Raw genomic sequence first — 20,038 nt, 5'->3', positions numbered from 1 at the left:
GGGGCCGCGGCGGCGGGAGCGCGAAGCGGGGCTCCCGGGGGGCCTCATGTGAGAGCCGCGGACCCGGCCGCCGCCGCCGCCGCCTTCCCCGGAGCCCGGGGTGGTGTGTGGGGGAAGCCGCCTCCGGCAGCAGGTAACAGCCGAGGGGCAGGGCCAGAGCCCCCCGGTGGCGGCGCGGCGGGGGCGGGTGCCGGGCGCCCCTTGGGAGCGGCGGGCGGGGCGCGGCGCGGCGCCCAGACCCTGGAGCCCGCCTGGGGGCGTTTCCCCGCCGCGCCCGCTTCGAAACATGTCAACAAGGCGTGGTGCGTGTGCGGGCGGGCTCGGGGCCGCCGGCGCCGGGGTCTGTTACCTTGGCGGGGATTGGGACAGGCGCCGCGGAGCTCGCGCGCGCTGCCAGGTCTCCCCGGCGTAGGCTGCGCACGAGCGGCGTTAAGCTGTCACCACAGGCTGCCCAGGGCAGAGCGCGTGACGGCTGTCGGGGAGAGCCGCCCGTGGAGGTGGCGCGGGAGGAGGGGCCGCCGCGGCCCCGTAGCCCAAGTGGAAAACTTGGTCAACTTGGAGGAGCAGCTTCGCGCCTGCCTTAGGCGTAGGGCGGCGTTTCCGGTGGAGCTGCAGGCAGGGAGCAGGAAGCAGCTTATATTAAATGATCCGCCCGCGTCTCCAAGCTGAGAGGTTAGATTACGATTATTTTGTTGCTGATGATATCCAATCCAGTGGCCCAGAGATTTTCATTATAGAGTCTTTTTTCCCCCCTCTTTTGAAATGTTGATAAAGACGCCATCCACTCTTTGAGTTTTCTGCGAATGACCGCGACACACATTTTCACCACCACACTCTTCCTGCCATCTAGGTCTGAGAATCTCTTCCCACTGTTGTTTTGTTTTGGTTTTTGTATTCCAGCGGAAGAATGCAAATTAAGTTTGATTTTAGGCAAAGCAGAACACAAATGGAAAGGAGGTGTGATGCCAAAACAGGCTTTTTAGTGCTCAGTACAAGTGGACTTTTAAAAATTATTATTATTATTAAAGATTTTATTTATTCATGAGAGAGAGAGGCAGAGGGAGAAGCAGGCCCCACGCAGGGAGCCTGACGTGGGGCTCGATCCCGGGTCTCCAGGATCAACGCCCTGGGCCGGAGGCAGGCGCTTAACCGCCGAGCCACCCAGGGATCCCCCCACAACAAGTGGGCTTTTAAAGTGACTACATGGCGCACTTTACTTACACGTGCGTGATACAGTGGTAGACACACAGCTGAGTGTCACCCACAGGTCTTCTGATGAACAGATTCATTGCTTCTTACAGAGTGTGTGGAAATGTTCAGAGTTAGTTCAGTAACTCCTGTGCTGCTCAAGTAGTCTGTAGTTTTTCCTCATTAGTGGGTTTTCCCCCCCTTTTTTTTCCTCCTTTGGTGCATCATGGTAATATCAGTCCCTCACCAAATGCTCTTGGGGCCTAGGTTGCATCAATTTTTGGGGCCCTGGAGAAGTTGCAGTTTGAAGTGGAACTGCTGGAGCCCTGAAGAGGCCTAGTTTTGGTACTCTGCAAAGTCCCATTGACATTTATTGTTCAGCTTCCTCCTCTGCACTCCTCCTCTTCAAATGGAAGAGAGGTTTTCACTTTGACTAAAAGTAAGAGATAAATACTCCATTGATGTAAATTTTTTGCAGACTGGTGGATGCTCTGCATTGTTTAACTTTCTGTACAGCAGCGCTTCATGTGTGGATAGATTTAATGGAAGCAATATGAATTTTTGCATGAGTAAATGAGATCATCTTGGAAAAAGTATATATTTTAAGTTTTTATTAGGTGCCTACAGTGTTCTTTTATTTTCATGCATGAAGGAGGATAATACAGAGACCATTTTTTATCAGCATTAGGCCTTGCATTTTTTTCCTATTGATAAAAATACTTAATTCTGACACATTACAGTCGTATCACTTATAACAAATTGTAGACATTTGTTCAGCTATTCATAAACTAGTAAGTGCTTAAAATAATATTTTGGTGATCATATAGTCATATCTAGACCAAGAGATACTATTCCTCAATGTTGCATACATCTTTTTTAACATGTCACCTTTTTTCTTCCCTCAACTTGGAAAGGTATTGAAACAAACTTTATTAAAACAGGCTGTAATTGACAAAGGGAAAGTACTTATTGTTGCTAATTGTGTAAATAAGGTGTCATTTTATTTTTGTTTATATGCCCCTGTATTCTAAAAATGAATCATTACATCTGTAAGTTGAATAATTACAGTTATAGAGGATTTTCTCCAGAAACCGGCAATCAACATTGCATAATAAGGATTAGAAATTATAAAGATCTATGAGTAGTTTTAAATAGACAAGGAATTATAAGCCAAATTATGAGTTTGCTGGGTAGCAGACTCTTGTTCTTTGACCCAAATTTTCTATGCTAAAATTAAGTCTTCAGAATAAGATAAAGGCAAAAAGTGGGTCATAATGACAGTGTTACTTCAACTTCTAGTGGGACATTATGACTAGAAGAGGGTTGTTGTTTTTTTTTTTTACATAAAAGATTATATTGTAGATTATACTACCTTTTCTCTAAACATTAAATGTATTCTCAGATTCACATGTAAGAATCTTCCATAAAACTACCCTCTTGCCATCACTTGTCATTCTATTTACTCTTTCCTTTCCTCTTGCTCATCATTACTTAAACTCACATAGTTGTAGGATCAGTGACGAATGTAGTTCATTCATTGCACATGTGCTAGGATCTCCTGGGCATATTTTAATAGCATGAAGGCCAGGGGCATTTGCCATTGTTTCCTTCCAGCCCTCAATTGTCTTTCACAAGTTTTGCTAGCTGCTGGATAGCATACCCAAAAACCAGAAGAAGGGAGTTAGAGCCACAAGCCATCCTTTTCAAAAGCTGTGACTCCAAATCGAAACCACTATCCTGCCAGAACTGTTCTCTAGAGATAGAAGTGTTGCAGGCCTAAACTAAATAGGGATACTACTGATTGGTCTGCAGTTACCCCCTTTAGTTTAGAGCCTGCAGTACTTATTTTTCCAAACAGCAAATCGAAGCAAGACCTTTTATCTGATTACAGTGTAATTCATTGTCATTAAAAGAAATGCATATAGGGGATCCCTGGGTGGCGCAGCGGTTTGGCGCCTGCCTTTGGCCCAGGGCGCGATCCTGGAGACCCGGGATCGAATCCCACATCAGGCTCCCGGTGCATGGAGCCTGCTTCTCCCTCTGCCTGTGTCTCTGCCTCTCTCTCTGTCTGTGACTATCATAAATAAATTAAAAAAAAAATGCATATAATATTGGCAAAACAAGGTTCTCCTGTAATGCCACCACTTTTATCCCACAATTATATCATTAATGTAATATAATGCAGTATAATCCCACTCACTTATTATAGCTATATTAACGTGGTGAATCTACTTCCAGTGTGTTTCTCATACATAAGCATGTGTTCTTGCACTTTCTCACACATAACTTCATTTTTGCATCATACACTTTAATATCTTTAATGCTGGACTGCTTGCCTCTACCTGAGTTAAACATTCTATCTCCTTTCAAGCCCTAATACTATTTAATTCCTCACAAGAACCCTGTGTGTTATTATTCCCACTTTGCAAACTGATGGTCAAGTAATTTTTCAAGGCCATGTAACCAGTGAGAGGTAGAGCCACAGTTCAAACCCAGAAAGCTTGATTCCAGAGCCCATTCTCTTAAGGATGCTACTATTTTGCAACAAAAAGACTATTTCAAAGAAACATTTGGAATGAAGATAATACATTTACACAGGATAAATATAGCTAGTTCAGAAATACTATTTAGGGTAAACATGCAATAGTAACTGATGTTTTGGAAGAAGAAACCACATTCTGGACCAAATAACATATGGTAGGGATGAATTTGCTTTTTTTTTTTTTTTTTTAAAGATTTATTTATTCATGATAGACCTAGAGAGAGAGAGAGAGGGGCAGAGACACAGGCAGAGGGAGAAGCAGGCTCCATGCAGGGAGCCCGACAGGGGACTCGATCCCGGGTCTCCAGGATCACGCCCTGGGCCAAAGGCAGGCGCCAAACCGCTAAGCCACCCAGGGATCCCCTGAGTTTGCTTTTTTAAGCAGAGATTGGGTCTGTCAATAATACATATCACAGACTATTGAGTGTGGAAAGATCTGTTGGCTGCTTAATTCATGTACTTTCTAGAGGTTCTTGGGACTGTGGTCTCTTTGAATTCAAAAACTCAAAAACAGCAGGTATCCGTAGATGACTTTTAAGAAACCTTTGAAAAGTGTCACTGTAGGTTCTTTTTTATATTCCTTTTAGTTGACAGCAGTTTTGAAATACAATTCTTGGTTTAGTTTCAAAATCATAATACTTCCCCTTCCCCCCAGTAGTAGAGTATAAACACAAATGTTTAAAAACACCTGTATAGAATTTGTAAAATAACAGTTGGTCTCCACTGGCATTTTTCATTATATTTTGTTCTGATATTTTTGAATTACTGGTCCAGTTCTTCATGTTTGTTTGTTTGTTTTTATGATAGTCACAGAGAGACAGAGGGAGAGAGGGGCAGAGACACAGGCAGAGGGAGAAGCAGGCTCCATGCACCGAGAGCCCGATGTGAGATTCGATCCCGGGTCTCCAGGATTGCGCCCTGGGCCAAAGGCAGGCGCCAAACCGCTGCGCCACCCAGGGATCCCTGTGTTTGTGTTTCTGTTTATAAACATGTATATATGCATCTCAGTGACAGAATGAGTATTGGATTTATTTTTATTTAAAAGTGAAGTATGAAAAAAAATGATGCATTTCTCTGAATAGGATGAAACGAGGAGGAAGAGATAGTGACCATAATTCATCAGAAGAAGGTACTGCAGAGAAATCTAAGAAACTGAGGACTACAAATGAGCATTCTCAGACTTGTGATTGGGGTAATCTCCTTCAGGACATTATTCTCCAAGTATTTAAGTATTTGCCTCTTCTTGACCGGGCTCATGCTTCACAAGTTTGCCGCAGCTGGAACCAGGTATTTCACATGCCTGACTTGTGGAGATGTTTTGAATTTGAACTGAATCAACCAGCTACATCTTACTTGAAAGCTACACATCCGGAGCTGATCAAACAGATTATTAAAAGACATTCAAACCATCTGCAATATGTCAGCTTCAAGGTAATACTTTAAATCCTTCTTTTAAAAAATAAAGCATATCGTGTTTTGGCTTTTTTTGTGCTAAACCAATATGTTTTCTCACGTCTTTAAAATAGTGCTTTTTTAGGGGGTCCCTGGGTGGCTCAGTTGGTTGGGCATCAGCCTTTGGCTCAGGTCATGATCCCATGATCCCATATCAGGCTCCCTGCTCCGTGGGGAGCCTGCTTCTTCCTCTCCCTATGTAGCTCTCCCAGCTCCTGCTCGCTTGCTCTCTTTCTCTCTGTCAAATAAAAATAAAATAGTGCCTTTTTAGAGAAAGTTCTTAAAGATTGAGAATTACTACATACATTAGAAGATGTCAGAAATAATTATATTTGAGCTAAATTACCCCACTGAATTGCAATTATTGATAAGTTTTTAAAAGAACAGAAGCAACTAATAAGCATAAAATATTTACCTAAGCTATCAGTCACATTGAATTACTGTAAGTTTAAGGTAAAAGAAATATACAATAATATAAAATGTGGAGATTATGATTGACTAAAACTTAATTGCTATTACTGTTTAATAGGGACTGAATTCTGCTTATTGCTGGCTTTATGACATGGGGTCTTCAAAGAAAAAGGAGACACAGAAATATGTAAAATATCTAGATGAATATATTTTAAATTTTTTTTTTAAATTTTTTTTATTTGTTTATGATAGTCACAGAGAGAGAGAGAGGCAGAGACACAGGCAGAGAGAGAAGCAGGCTCCATGCACCGGGAGCCCGATGTGGGACTCGATCCCAGGTCTCCAGGATCGCGCCCTGGGCCAAAGGCAGGCGCCAAACCGCTGCGCCACCCAGGGATCCCCTAGATGAATATATTTTAGAAATAGGAAAAGGTATGTGGAAGAATGCCAAAGAGAACTGTTTGTTTCTTTTCATTGCCAGAAGGGACATACTAGAATTCATTCAGTGGTGAGAGAAATGAAGTGGGAGTGGCTTTTTGAGCTGTCTAGAATAGTTTAATATTCTAATAGAATAATGTCACAGTGGTTTATAGGAGTACAGAGGCTTACAGTATTTTTTTTAAGGATGAATAATGGAATGTAGACGTGTTTACTAAACCTTTTAACATACCTGACAGTTGTTGAAAACTAACACATGGAATATCTGATTACCCATAGGTAGCAGTTATTAATAGGTCAGATTAAACCTAGATAAAGCAATGGTTCTTAACCCACAGTTCTTTGCCAAAACTAGTCTTGACTGCTCTCAAGAGTGTTATTCCTTCTTAGATGAAGATTACCTGCTTATTCTTCCATTTGTGTCTGAAGAAGAGAGCTGGTAATGGGAATGGTTGAGTGCATTATGGCCATTTTCCCAGAAAAATGCACAAAGGTACTTAGGCCACTGAGAGTAGATTACTAGGTTAGCAAATAAGAATAGAGGATGCCTATAAGTTGAATTTCAATTTTAATTTTAGAGCATCAGCAAATAACTTTTAGTATAAATATGCCCATTCATTATTTGGGACATAATACTTATTTAAATGGATGTCTTGTATATCATCTGGCAACCCTAACTGAGGGTAGGAGTGAGGGAATGGTGAGAGAAACAAATCCAGGAACTCATCAAGTGTTGTCTATCTCCTCATATCCCCATGAAGAAACTTCAAGAGCCTTCCTTTGGTTTTAGACATCTTTGAGTTGTCTTAAGAGTATTCTAATGGTAAATCTGAGAAAAAGAGGAGCATAATACTTTCATCTTAAAGGTCTAAAGACCAATTCCATCCAGGGCATTGGCTGGGTCAGTGTTTTAGTCTTTTAGCCATGTGATCCAATTCAGCTGTTTCCAACTTATATAACCCTCACAAAACCATTTGTCTTATAAGTTTAAACATTTTTGTTAGGGATTTTTTATTTCCCTCAGGAAATTATTTCTGATTTACAAAAAGAACCATAGCATAAGATTCTCCTGAGTTGTCCTGAGTATATTTGTGTTCAGTTTATCACTAACTAGGCCAAACAGGCTTTTAGTCCATTATGAGTATACATCAGTGGTTCTCAAACTTTATGTGCATCATAAAGACCTGGAGTGCTTGTTGAGACAAAAATTGCTGTGGCCACCCCTAAAGTTTCTGATTGTGATGATCTGGGTTGGGCATGAGAATTTGCATTTCTAATTGGTTCCCAGGTGATGTTAATGCTGCTGGTCTAGGGAGCACACATTAGGAACCACTTGTATAGAAATACTTAGCCAAAGGAAAGTATTATAAACAGCTCTGAAACAGTCCATCAGTTTTACAACCAGCTCTTTAGAACATTTTTGGGTTAAGGTAATGTACATCAGTCTGAAAATTAAAATAATACTACTTTTAAGATGCTTTTAGCCCAAGGAACAACTTTATTTTTGATAGAAGAGCTCCATCTCATCCTACAGGAGTTTTTGGCCATATTACTCTTCCCCCAGGAAATGTTTATGCACAAGAGTGTGTGGGAGCAACTACTCATTTGGTTCATATTTTCATTCTTGACTGGTTGGATGTCCTCCTTTTTACTTCACATTCATCTTTCTGTTAATATCATTAATGATGAATCCCAGATTGTGATTAATTTGAACATTCTGAATAATAATACTCATCCACTTTCTGGTGCCTTGACACCTGTGTACGATAGACACTGTATTTGCATGTAGAATCAGATCCACTACCAAATATATAATTATTTTTCAAAGATTATAAATTCATGTGATCCTTTAGATTGCATATTATATAGTCATTTTTTAATAAATCAGCTTAAAAACTAAGTCCTTTCAACATTAAGTGTATATTGTATAATAACAAAATTAAGTCTTGACAATTGAACTTAAAACTTTCAGGGAGATTCAGAAAAGGCTGACGTTGTATGTGAGTTTGTATGATTGAAAGAATAAATTGTCTTTGTAACATAATAAACTAATAACTTTCTTTTGTAAAATTAATATTACACAGAGTAAATGTAAATACAAGTATATGTATGGCTCTGTCATGTGTTCTTTCCTTAGGTGGACAGCAGCAAAGAATCAGCTGAAGCAGCTTGTGATATATTATCACAACTGGTAAATTGCTCTTTAAAAACACTTGGACTTATTTCAACGGCTCGGCCAAGCTTTATGGATTTACCAAAGGTATCTGCTGGTTTTGTGTTATTGGTGGTTACTGAGAAATTGAATGAAACCTTACCTATTTCTTGTAGTGACAGTGGGAATGTAAGAAAAATAGTATGCGTGATGGAAATCTATTTACTATTTAGAATGTTAGGCAATAGGATTTTTAAAAAAGCTTTTCGTTTTTCTGATCACCTTGGGCTTCTTCATGGGAAAAGTTAAAGAGTGAATGAATTTGCAGAGGGTCCAGCAGGATATACTAAAAGAGCCTAAGTAAAATGGAGAAACAAGCATATTAGAAGAAAGATATATAGCAGCCCCTTCTTTGGACTTTCAGAGCAGATTGGTGAAATTATAATCAAAGAAAAGTAGACAGTGCCAGTAGTGAGAACAGGTATAGCTTACTTATAAAATCTTCTGGTAAATGTGTAAAGATTTATTCTTGGGCAAAGTTAGTGCAGCTTGGATTAATTAATAGATTTTATTTAAAGAAAATTGTTTTTGGTGAAGAGTAAACTATTTATATTCATATATATGTTCTAACATAATCCTGCATGTAATTAGATGTCTCTAATAACTTGTCTCTTAAAATGGAAAAACAAGTGCACTTTTAAAAATTTATTTATTTCAGGATGCCTGCCTGGGTGGCTCAGCAGTTAAAGCATCTGCCTTCAGTTCAGGGTGTGATCCTGGAGTCCTGGGATCAAGTGCCACATCAGGCTCCCTGCCATGGAGCCTGCTTCTCCCTCTGCCTGTGTCTCTGCCTCTCTCTCTCTCTCTCTCTCTTTCTGTCTCATGAATAAATAAAAAAAGCTTAAAAAATACAGAATAAATAAATAAAAATGTATTTCATTTAGAGAGAGAGCATGTGAGATTGGGAAGGAAGGGCTGGGAGAGGAGAGGAGAGGGAGAGAATCTTAAGCAGACTCCCCACCAAGCTCGAATCCCAATATGGAACTCAATCTCACAACCCCGAGATCATGACCTGAGCCCAAATCAAGAGTCAGAGGACCAACTGACTGAGCCAGCCAGGTGCCCCAAGTATGCTTTTTAAGAAAGCAATTGATAAAGGCTCCTTGAGTATATTAGCTAATACTGGGTAGGTTAGCATCCAACAATAATTTGAAAGTATTTTTTTCAGAGGAAGCTGCAAACTAAAACATAGATACCCCTTTAACACACCTCATAGTTTAATTTACTAGAATGATTGAGGAAAAAATATTGCTAAATTGAGTGTGTGCTATAACCCAGGTGGTAATGGAATTGAGTATCAGTAACAAATGTATCACTAGTTGATTACAAAGTCTTAATTGTTTTTGGTTTGGGTTTGGGTTTTGGTTTTTTTTGAGAGAGAGGAGAGAGTGCAAGTGTGAATGGCTGGGGCTGGGCATGGGGCGGGGGGGTGGGCAGAGGGAGATGAGAGAGAGAATCCCAATCAGGTCCATGCCTACCACTGAGCCTGATAGGGGGCTTGATCTCAAAACTTTAAGATCATGACCTGAGCCAAAACCAAGAGTTGGATGCTCAGCCAGTTGAGCCACCCAGACACCCCTTAACTGATTTTTTTAAAAAAGGTTCTTTGCATACATTTGAGATAGTGTTTTTCTCATGTAAGTTAAGGGAGATGGGTAAGATACTCTTTAAACATTTTAAGGTTCTAAGTATGTAAGTCAGAGCACTGTGTCTCTCAACATGCATGAAAATCATGTAAGAAACTGAGATTTTGGATTACTTCCCCTATACCAAATTTCCTCCTATGAGCAGTCCAGGAGATTCTGATTAAGTCTGATTTACATAGTATGGTAGCACCTTGTTCAAGCTTCATACAGGAAATATGTTCTGAATTGATTTTCTGTGTGCATATTATAGTTAATAGTTTCCATAGTGTGCATATATATATACACATATGTATATATTATATAGTGTGAAACATACCATATTAAAAGGTATGCTAAATTTACTTTTTTCTTATTACTCAGCAGGGTCACTATATATGTCTGGTACTGGTACTATACTTATATGTAGTAGTTTTTTCTTTGGGAACTATGGTGCATCTAGTAGGATGCTTCCTTCCTTATTAAATGGGTCTAAGTTGCTTATATTGTCTCCCCACCCTCCTGATTTTGACTCTTGTAGAAGATTGAAATAGGGTGTTGCTCTATGTTGGAAATCCTGGGAAAATTGAAGAGAACATGTAAGAAGTGTATTTGACAGAGAGAAATCTGAGGGAAATGGAAAAACTCAGTGATACAGTCATGAATATACTAATAACATGTAACTGTACAAGATAGAATTCAGTTTGACATGAAAATATTAGGAGAAAGATACTAACATTTAAAATAGGTCAAAATTTAGTTAACCAGTTATTTAATTGTAGGGGAAAAGAAAATTAGGGAATGTGACCACAAAAGTGATGTTTCATTGTACTTTCTTGGCTGTTAGCCTGCCTTCATTCCTTTTAACTGCTGTAGTGAATTTATAAAGCTAAATGGAGCGTGAGATTGGTTATATAGAGGAAGGTGTTGGAGCATATGTTGACCTCTCTTTCTTATTCCTGGATTCTTTGTCTGTTGGTTTTAGCTGATTCCAAGTTATATATTCTGACCATGCTTTTTAATCCCTGCTTTCCTGTGGGGGGTTCCTTTAGGTCAGATTCTGTGTCCAAAAGATAATTACATATATATAATAAATGGAATAATAATAATTGATACATTTATGGAAAAATACATTAGAATAAAATGGCTTAAAAATATTGTAGATAATTTAACATGTTTAAAGGAGTTTTAAACTTGAAATTTTATTTAGGTACGATTTTCCTTACTTAAATTTTCTGTGAGTTTTTATATTCCAAATGAGTCTTTCCTAGCTTCTGAGTTTTTATTTCAATTTTTAGTGATTATGCTAATAATTATTACTATTTTAATGGTTATTACTTGTCCAAAAAAGAATGCAGTTATAAAACACTGGAGTAGGGTTTCCAGATTAGGTGGTATGAAATATGAGAGGTATTCTCATTCTGGATTTGGTAATTCGTCTTTTTTACCAGTGATTGTTGTGATTTAGAGATACTCACCCTGAGGCCTGAAATCCCTTCTTTCTCCTACAGGTAAAAAGATTTTCCTCAAAGATAGCAAACAGTCACCTCTCTTTTTTACCATATCCCCAACAACAGGGTGAAAGGATGCTACCCCTAAAACAGTTATGAAATATATCATTAAGGTTCAGCTGAACTATATGTGAATTAAATGAATATACCTAATTCTCATTTGTGAAAATTGCAGCTGTTTTAATTTTTTTGCTTTTCAGTCTCACTTTATTTCTGCCCTGACGGTAGTGTTTGTAAACTCCAAATCCTTGTCCTCGCTTAAGATAGATGATACCCCAGTAGATGATCCATCCCTCAAAGTACTAGTAGCCAACAACAGCGATACACTCAAGCTGCTGAAAATGAGCAGCTGTCCTCACGTCTCTCCAGCAGGTATGTTTTGCTTTCTGCCAGATAACTTGTTAGTAAAATGTATTGATGTATTTATTAAATTAAAAACTGTAATGATTAACCTTGCAGATGGGTTAGATTAATATGATTACTTCATCTTTTTTGCATAAACATATTTTTAATGTCATAATAACATAAATTCTGTAGCATTCCTAGCCTAGACATTTACTTTCAACTTATTTTCTACACTTACTTGGCAACTTGTGTCCAACCTGTGCGAGAAAATGGATAAATTAAAAAAAAAAAGTATTGTCTGAGGTGCCCCATCAGGTAAGATGGAATTTTCTCTAATTGTAGTTGAGCCAGCAGGGTTGGTTTTGAATCAGAGTGATTTCTTAATTGTTTTTCTTCTCATTGTGTAGTGGGTGGAGAGTTGTGCTGTAGTTGCCACTTTACATTTTGCAAGATAACCCTTTTCCTAAGTTGAATTTTGGAGTCGAGAGCCCATTGAATGGGGAATAGCATTGTGAAAGCCCCCTCCAAATTCTCTTGTATAGAATTTTCTGAGCATTACTACATTATTCAGTTTGAGATCATTTAAATTCCAAATGGTTCATATTGTAAAATGAGTATAAACTGTACTTGGTATTACTACTCTCTGACGCTTTACTTCTGACACATCTTCTTGCTACTGAAGTTCCTCCCAGGCTGTTATTTGGGTAACCTGTTTTTAAGACACAATGTTAAATCCTTGATCCCTTTACAGAATACTTCCCACCATCTTGCCATAACTAAAGCCTAGCCTTCTGCCAAGAAAATTATTTCTTCTTGGAGATTACTTATTTGTTGTCCATGTGTTGTACATGAAGGGTCTTGGTATTGGGAATGGTTAGGTCTATTGCAGTATTTCCCTAACTGCCTCTGCCACTTCTAGATTATTACTGAAAGTGATAATCTAAATAAAATAGAACTTAACAATGGACTTTTGGCAGTTACTTCAATACGACCTTGGTCATAGTTTCTATCTACTGTATAGGTTTGCTGTGAGAGCGAGGTCCACGTTTCATAGCTTTGTATAGTATACAAGGTCCTTTGTATCTTGACCTCCACCTATCTCTTTAATCTTGTTTGCCACTCATTCATTGTGTGGCTTTTACTGAGTCCTACATAACTATGGTTCTTTGAACCTGTGCATGTGGTTAGTACACTGTACTTCATGGAATACCATTTTTCCCTCTACTTCTTAATCTAGCTAACTCCAGGTCAGCCTTCAGAATTCATCTCAGATGGTCTGATTTTTGTCCTTATTTCCTCCTCTTTGGTTTAAATTTTAGTGTGTTGTTTCCATAGCACTCTGAACGTGACTTATAACACGTCAACAAACTATAGGGAGAGCCTTTTGGTCTATGGTTTCTCTGTGAGAATGAGAGTTTGTTTTTCTCTTTATCTTGGTACATCTCCTGTTCATTTACTTTTATTAAATATACACATCAATTTTAATAGTAGGTATAAACTTGGGTGGTTTTACCTAATGGCTTTTGGACCAAGTTGTTCAGGAAGGGAAGGGAAATGAAAGAGAATACTTGCAATACTTTTAAATTTAAGAGTATAACCATAGAGGATTTCAATTTAAAATTTAACATATTTGCATATTTTCTATATATATTTTGCATATTGGGACTCTTCTTTCTCTAAGCTGAAATTAAGGGCTATTTTCTTTCTTTACTGCATTATTTTATCAGACTTTTTTTCCCATTTCATATAGTCCTTTATAACTGTGTACTTGGTTGATTTCTAGCACCATTCAACACTAGTGACTTGCTTATCCCTCTTCCTCTGTTCCTCCCCACCCCACCCCACCCATGCTCATGTTCTCTCCTTGCTCAGAAGAAGCCTGATGCGGGCCTTAGTCTCACGACCCTGAGATTGTGACCTGAGCCGAAACCAGAAGTTGGACGCTTAACCGACTGAGCAACCCAGGCGCCCCTGTGCAGTACCCTCTTAAATTGATTTCTTAACTTGCAGCCTGCCCTTTTCTAATGTGATTTCCATGCTACAGGCAGAGTAATCTTTCTAAAATACAAGTCTGATTTTTTTCTCTAGTTTTCTTTAAAACTTTTCACTATGCTTTTTAGATAAGATCCCAACTCCTTACTGGGGCTGACAAAGTCCCATATAATGTAGCCCTTGCCTGTCTGTGGGCTTCATCCATTAAGATGCTACCTTACTTGCATTACTGTCTGTTGAGCTCCCTTCAGTTCTTAGAAGGCTTGTGTTTTCTTCCATGCCTGGGTGTTTGTTCACATAGGAAATACTATTCACTTTTCTTCTCCCTCACCTTTTGCCCTAACGTGGTCCTTCTAATTCTTTTTGTCTCACTGTATTGGTTCTAGAAAACCTTCCGTAATTCCCTTGTTATGACTCTGAGAGCAATTTTGTTTCATTATCTGCTGCCTTCTATTAGGATAAGGATGTCTTGTTTATGTTGTATTTTACCGTCCTAGCACCAGTGCTTGACATTAAAATGTTCATTAAGTATCAGCCAAACTAATCAACATTTAATTACTTAGTATTCTATATTGTTGATAAGCCAACATTTGCCTTATAATTCTTTTTAAAAGGCTGGATACTTTTTTTTCTATATTTTTGCTGATTTAAAAAATGAACTATTTTGGCATAGCAGTTTGCTTCCAATAATTTCTTCCATAGGACAGATGATTAAGTGGAAGAAGTAGGTCAGAGGGTCCAGATCCTTTTTACGCTTTGTCATTTTTTCTTCTAATTGAATTGTGTGAATTTATAATACCACCAGTAATGAATTTCTTTACATGTTGTAGCATATATCAGTGTTTCATTTCTTTTTATTGCCAAATAATATTCTGTTGTATGGATATATACCACGCTTATTTTTCATTTGATGGATAGTTGGGTTGTTTCCACTTTTTGACTATTATGAACAACACTGCTCTGAAAATTGATATATAAGATTTTGTGTGAACATGTGGCTTAATTTATTTTGAGTATATATACCTAGGAGTGGAATTGCTGAATCATAGTAACTGTTTAACTGAGTTCGCTATTGCTGCATAACTAACAACTACAAATTCAGCAGGTTAAACCAACACTGAGTAGTGTCACAGTTCTGTAGGTCAGGGCTATAGGCATTGCTCAGCTAGCTTTTCTGCTTAGCCAGAGCAGCTCTGAGTCGGACTTCTTTTCTGCAACTAGCCAGAGAAAACTCAGCTTTCCAAGGGCTCATGTGATTCAGTTAGAGCCACTTGGACAATCTTACTGAAACCAGCTGTGCTATATAACAACAGGATTGTGGGAGTGGTATCTTACCACATTTACAGGTTCCAGGGATTAGGTTGTGGAATCCTGGGGACCATTTTTAGAATTATGCCTGCCGCAGCTGCTTTAATAGTTATCAGATGATATTTCACTTTCTTTTATTTGCATCTTTAGTTACCATTCCCCGTGTATTTGTTTTCTTTTTATATCAGGCTTTATGAGATTGTAAAGAACAGAGATCAATCAGGTTACCTTGGGTAATGAGGTTTATTTCAAAGTATGTAAATACCTTATGGAGAACAGAAACTTTTCAGTGGCTGAATAGTGAAGCACAGATGTCTTTTTTTTTTTTTTTTTAGATTTTATTTTTGAGTCGGGGGAGCAGTGCGGGCAGGGTAGGGGGAGGAGCAGAGGGGAGAGGACAAGCAGACTCTGCACTGAGCACGGAGCCCAGTGTGGGGCTCGATCCCCACAACCCTGAGATAATGACTTGAACTGAAGCCAAGAGTCGGACACTTAACGGAGCCACCCAAGTGCTCCAGCACAGATGTCTTTTATTCCCTTTTTGGTGACTTATACCGGTGATTCAGTTTATCTTTTCATTGATTCTATTGCCTATATTCTTCTTCCACTGCTATTAAGCTTTGGCTTATTGGTGCCTCCCTGTCTTGGCACTTCTCAAGTAGTAGTTAACCACATGAACTTAAGAGTCACTCAGTCTGTGTTTGAATTCTAGCTTTGCTATCTTTAGCTGCATCAACTTCAAAATAGAAATAATATTTTTTTCTAGATTTTTTTGAGTATTTGTGGGATAACATACTTAGTACCTGACATATCATACTTGTATAATTAATGGTAGATATTATAATGTATGTTTTGTTCCTGTCCTTGTTTCTAAGCACAAGAAAGAAATGGTTTCTTTACATCTTCTCTACATTTATCAAGTAGTATAGGCTATCTGTTTGAGGTAGAATTTTTATACCAGGCCATTTCAGAGATCAGATACTGACCTTTGGTAAGATTTGCTGCTGATAGGGGTTTACAGCAGTTCTGAAGCATAGTGCCCCAAGTATAGGGAACCATTTATGGAACTGCTTTCTGAATATATTAGACTATGTTAGTTATATTTAATATTCCCATTAATGTGAATTGGTTATTTTTGACTCATTTATCTAGTGCTATCTTGGTATTCTTAACTTAGAAATTTGATAAGTTTATTATACACTATTAACAGTTAAAACTCTTTGTTGCTCACTTGTTAGAAATCTTTTAAAAATTTGTCACATAGGTTCTTTTATATGGCTTTACCTTTTTTTTCTTTTAAATTAGGATTAAGTTTTCAATTTCAAAAAATGTGCTTTGGCCTCTAGCAATGATCATATAATTTTTCTTGGCTTAACCTGTAAGTTTGGTGTTAGTAATCATTTTTTTTAAAGAATGTGACTGTCCATGCATTACTGGGGCAAACCTTAGTTATGGAATATTAACATACAGTTAGCCCTTAAACAACATGAGTTTGAACTTTGTGGGTCCATATACACATGGATTTTTTTCAGTAAATACAGACTTATACTCTATATTTCCTCTCATGATTTTCTTGATATTTTTTTCTCTAACTTCATTGTGAAAATGTAGCACAGAATATATATAGCATACAAAATCTGTATTAATTGTGTTATCAGTAAGGCATCAGGTCAGTGGTAGGCTATTAAATATTAAATGTTTGAAGAGTCAATTATGTATAGATTTTTAACTGTACAGGGTCAGTACCCCTAACCCCGATGTTGTTCAAGGGTCAGTTATATTTATTAATTTATTATCTAATTGTTAAATGAGCTTTGTGTCTTTTAAGGTATCAGATTTAGAATTGGTCTCAAATGTTTCTGACTTTCTGCTAGTTTAACCATATAACCAAGTTTTAAATTGTATAGCTTTATGATAGGGAAATATGGTAAACTTTTGTGAGACATGTACCTGATTAAATTTTTTGAACAGATGATGAACTTGTACAAAAATTTGTAAATAATTAGGTTTTTTTTCTTTCAAGGTATCCTTTGTGTGGCTGACCAATGTCATGGCTTACGTGAACTGGCTCTGAATTACCACTTGTTAAGTGATGAATTGCTGCTTGCTTTATCTTCTGAAAAACATGTCCGATTAGAACATTTGCGCATTGATGTAGTCAGTGAGAATCCTGGACAGACACACTTCCATACTATTCAGAAAAGCAGCTGGGATGCTTTCATCAGACATTCACCAAAAGTGAACTTAGTGATGTATTTTTTTTTATATGAAGAGGAATTTGATCCATTCTTTCGGTATGAAATACCTGCCACCCATCTTTACTTTGGGAGATCAGTAAGCAAAGACGTGCTTGGCCGTGTGGGAATGACATGCCCGAGACTAGTTGAACTAGTAGTATGTGCTAATGGATTACGGCCACTTGATGAAGAGTTAATTCGCATTGCAGAACGTTGTAAAAATTTGTCAGCTATTGGACTAGGGGAATGTGAAGTCTCATGTAGTGCCTTTGTTGAGTTTGTGAAAATGTGTGGTGGCCGCCTGTCTCAGTTATCTATTATGGAAGAAGTATTAATTCCTGACCAAAAATATAGTTTGGAGCAGATCCACTGGGAAGTATCCAAGCATCTTGGTAGGGTGTGGTTTCCAGACATGATGCCCACTTGGTAAAGACCAAATGATGTAGGGCATGATGAATAATAGCACCTTAATGTTAAGCATAATGTATTATAATAAGAGTTTATTTCCTGTAGTTCTGATGTGATTCTATTTTGTGGCATGGAAATTTGATATCTGCATTGAATATGTAAGGATTGTTTATTGCGAGACCCATGGACCGGTTTCAGTTGGAAAACTTCATTTCTTTCTTTAGCCTAATAGCAATCAAAGCTCGGAAAAAATTTTTAAGTGTGGTTCAGATCTGAAAGTAACCAGTTATGAAGATTAAACATTTTACAGTCTGAAACAAAACCTATATATTATAGTATCTGAGAAGTGAGTACTCTAATAGGTTTTCCAAAATGTTATGTTCTCTATGCATTTTTTTAAAATGTAAACTTGACATTTTAGGGTCTTCAGTTATACATACACCTGTTATAAGGTGTTTAATATAGCTCAGGACAGAGCATTTTGTGAGAAAAATGTAGGATATATCAAATGAGAGAGATTGGTTGAACGTTCTCAAATATGTTACAGATCTATTTAAAGAGGTATGTATAAGTAATTGGATCTCTTAGAAAACTCCAAGTGTCCCAGTGGTTATTATAGAAGGATAATAAAAGAGCCAAGATCAAATTAAAAGAAAAAAACAGAAAGGGAGGAAGTGTTTAGCTTTGTATAAACTTTCAGGTTTGCTCTATAATCTGCTAAACCATATAAATTCTCTTCTGTGATGTTACTATGTATGTGACTTTGGCATCATATGTAAAGTCAGGAATGCTTTACCAGTTCTCCTTGGTTTTGTTTATCTTTAAGCTAATTTTGAAATATTATATGGTAATTGAAATGAAAAGCTTATCTATTTAAAAAAAAGCCAAATTGACGTAAATAAAGGTAGAATTTTAAAATGTTTATAAAATATTTCCATGAAAGAATATTATTCTCCTGTGAATTTTAGTGATGGCTCATTTTTCCACTTGGAATTAAATAGTTATGTAAGTAGAACTTTCAAAAATCATAAAAGGAGCATCAATGTACAGTTCTGCATAAACAAACTTAAAAGAGGATATATTTAAGTTCATAATCATATTTTTGAGTAAATATTGCTCAGCGGACTGGAAAATTTTAATAGAAAAATGTCTGCAGTTTTGTGATTGTTAATTTGGTTAAAACGCTATTTTATATTATTTAAGTTAGATAACATTTTTAGTACTTTCATATGAATAAAGGTAATCCATATATTTCTGTAAAAATACTAAGTTTTGGGCTACATTTAGTTTTTTTAGGTATTACATAAGCTTTGATTCTGAGCACTAGTGCTAGTAGATATTACCTTCCTAAGGGAAATTAGGAGTAATTTTACCCCAATGGACTAATATATTAATGCTTGAAACTTTTAGAAAGCATCTTAGTAATTATGGAAACTAACAGTCTTACAGATCTAATCTATTTTTTAAATAGATTACCTTCCAAAGAATAAAGTAAAAGGTGATTTTCTGCCTAATTTATCTTTTTCAAAAGTCATGGTATTTTCTTCTCCTATAAATGAGAAGAAAAAAGGCTGATCCAGACTTGGAAATAAAAAGCAATTGTTATATTTTCCCTTCTTACTAAATAGTAAATAGCTTTGCACAAGAAATACCTGTCTTAGTGGATGAAGCCTGTTTTCCTTGAACAGCTTTGGAAAATGGATTTGACAGTACATAATCAGTTCTACTAACCAAAGCTTTATTTGGAAATTTACTTTTTTGTACAAATTGAATTATATAATGCTTGAAATACTTTAAGTCACTTTATAAGCAAAATGCATAGCACTTACTTTGTTTATACTGTAAAGTATGTTAAATGCTTTTATCAATTTGAGAATAAAGATAGTTACTAACGCTGTTGTATTACTGTAGTTTTTAAAAACTACCCTAATATAGGTGCTTGATTTTCTAACAAGCATACAGATTTATGGTTTTAGTTTCCAATTTGTATTTAATAAATACAGTGTTTAATTTTAAATATTTATGGTAGAATGACTATTTTGAAGATGTAAGATTAGGCAAATGGAATCTATTCCTGAAGCTCTGATGACTAAAGTGATAGGGAATAAAAACTGACCATGAAATGTAAATGTTCTTCAAATTTTATAAAGAAAATGGTTAAATTAAAAAGAATAGACTCTGCTTTTAAAATAAGAATCTATAAAACAGGAGCCACCTGGGTGGCTCAGTGGTTGAGCCTCTGCCTTCAGCTCAGGTGGTGATCCCAGAGTCCTGGGGTCAAGTCCCATATCAGGCTCCCCAGAGGGAGCCCACTTCTCTGACTCTGCCTATGTCTCTGCTTCTCTTTGTTTCTCATGAATAAATAAATAAAA

The 20,038-nt window shown here is 37.3% G+C and overlaps 1 protein-coding gene across 2 annotated transcripts; it reads left to right on the top strand.

The window, feature by feature from the left end:
* FBXL3 (F-box and leucine rich repeat protein 3) lies at nt 1–19,559 on the top strand. Of its 2 annotated transcripts, none has more exons than XM_072760759.1 (5): nt 1–133; nt 4,813–5,161; nt 8,169–8,291; nt 11,577–11,748; nt 17,045–19,559. In XM_072760759.1, the coding sequence occupies exons 2-5, from the start codon at nt 4,814–4,816 to the stop codon at nt 17,686–17,688; spliced, it is 1,287 nt and encodes a 428-aa protein (XP_072616860.1). In that variant the 5' UTR covers nt 1–133; nt 4,813; the 3' UTR covers nt 17,689–19,559. The 2 variants fall into 2 exon arrangements, with proteins under 2 accessions (XP_072616860.1, XP_025873473.2); XM_026017688.2 differs by lacking the exon at nt 1–133 and adding an exon at nt 204–672.
* Nucleotides 19,560–20,038: the final 479 nt, after the last annotated feature.

Source organism: Vulpes vulpes, chromosome 6, assembly GCF_048418805.1.
Source record: "Vulpes vulpes isolate BD-2025 chromosome 6, VulVul3, whole genome shotgun sequence".
Classification (NCBI taxonomy): Eukaryota; Metazoa; Chordata; class Mammalia; order Carnivora; family Canidae; genus Vulpes; species Vulpes vulpes.
This window is presented reverse-complemented; position numbering and strand designations above follow the sequence as displayed.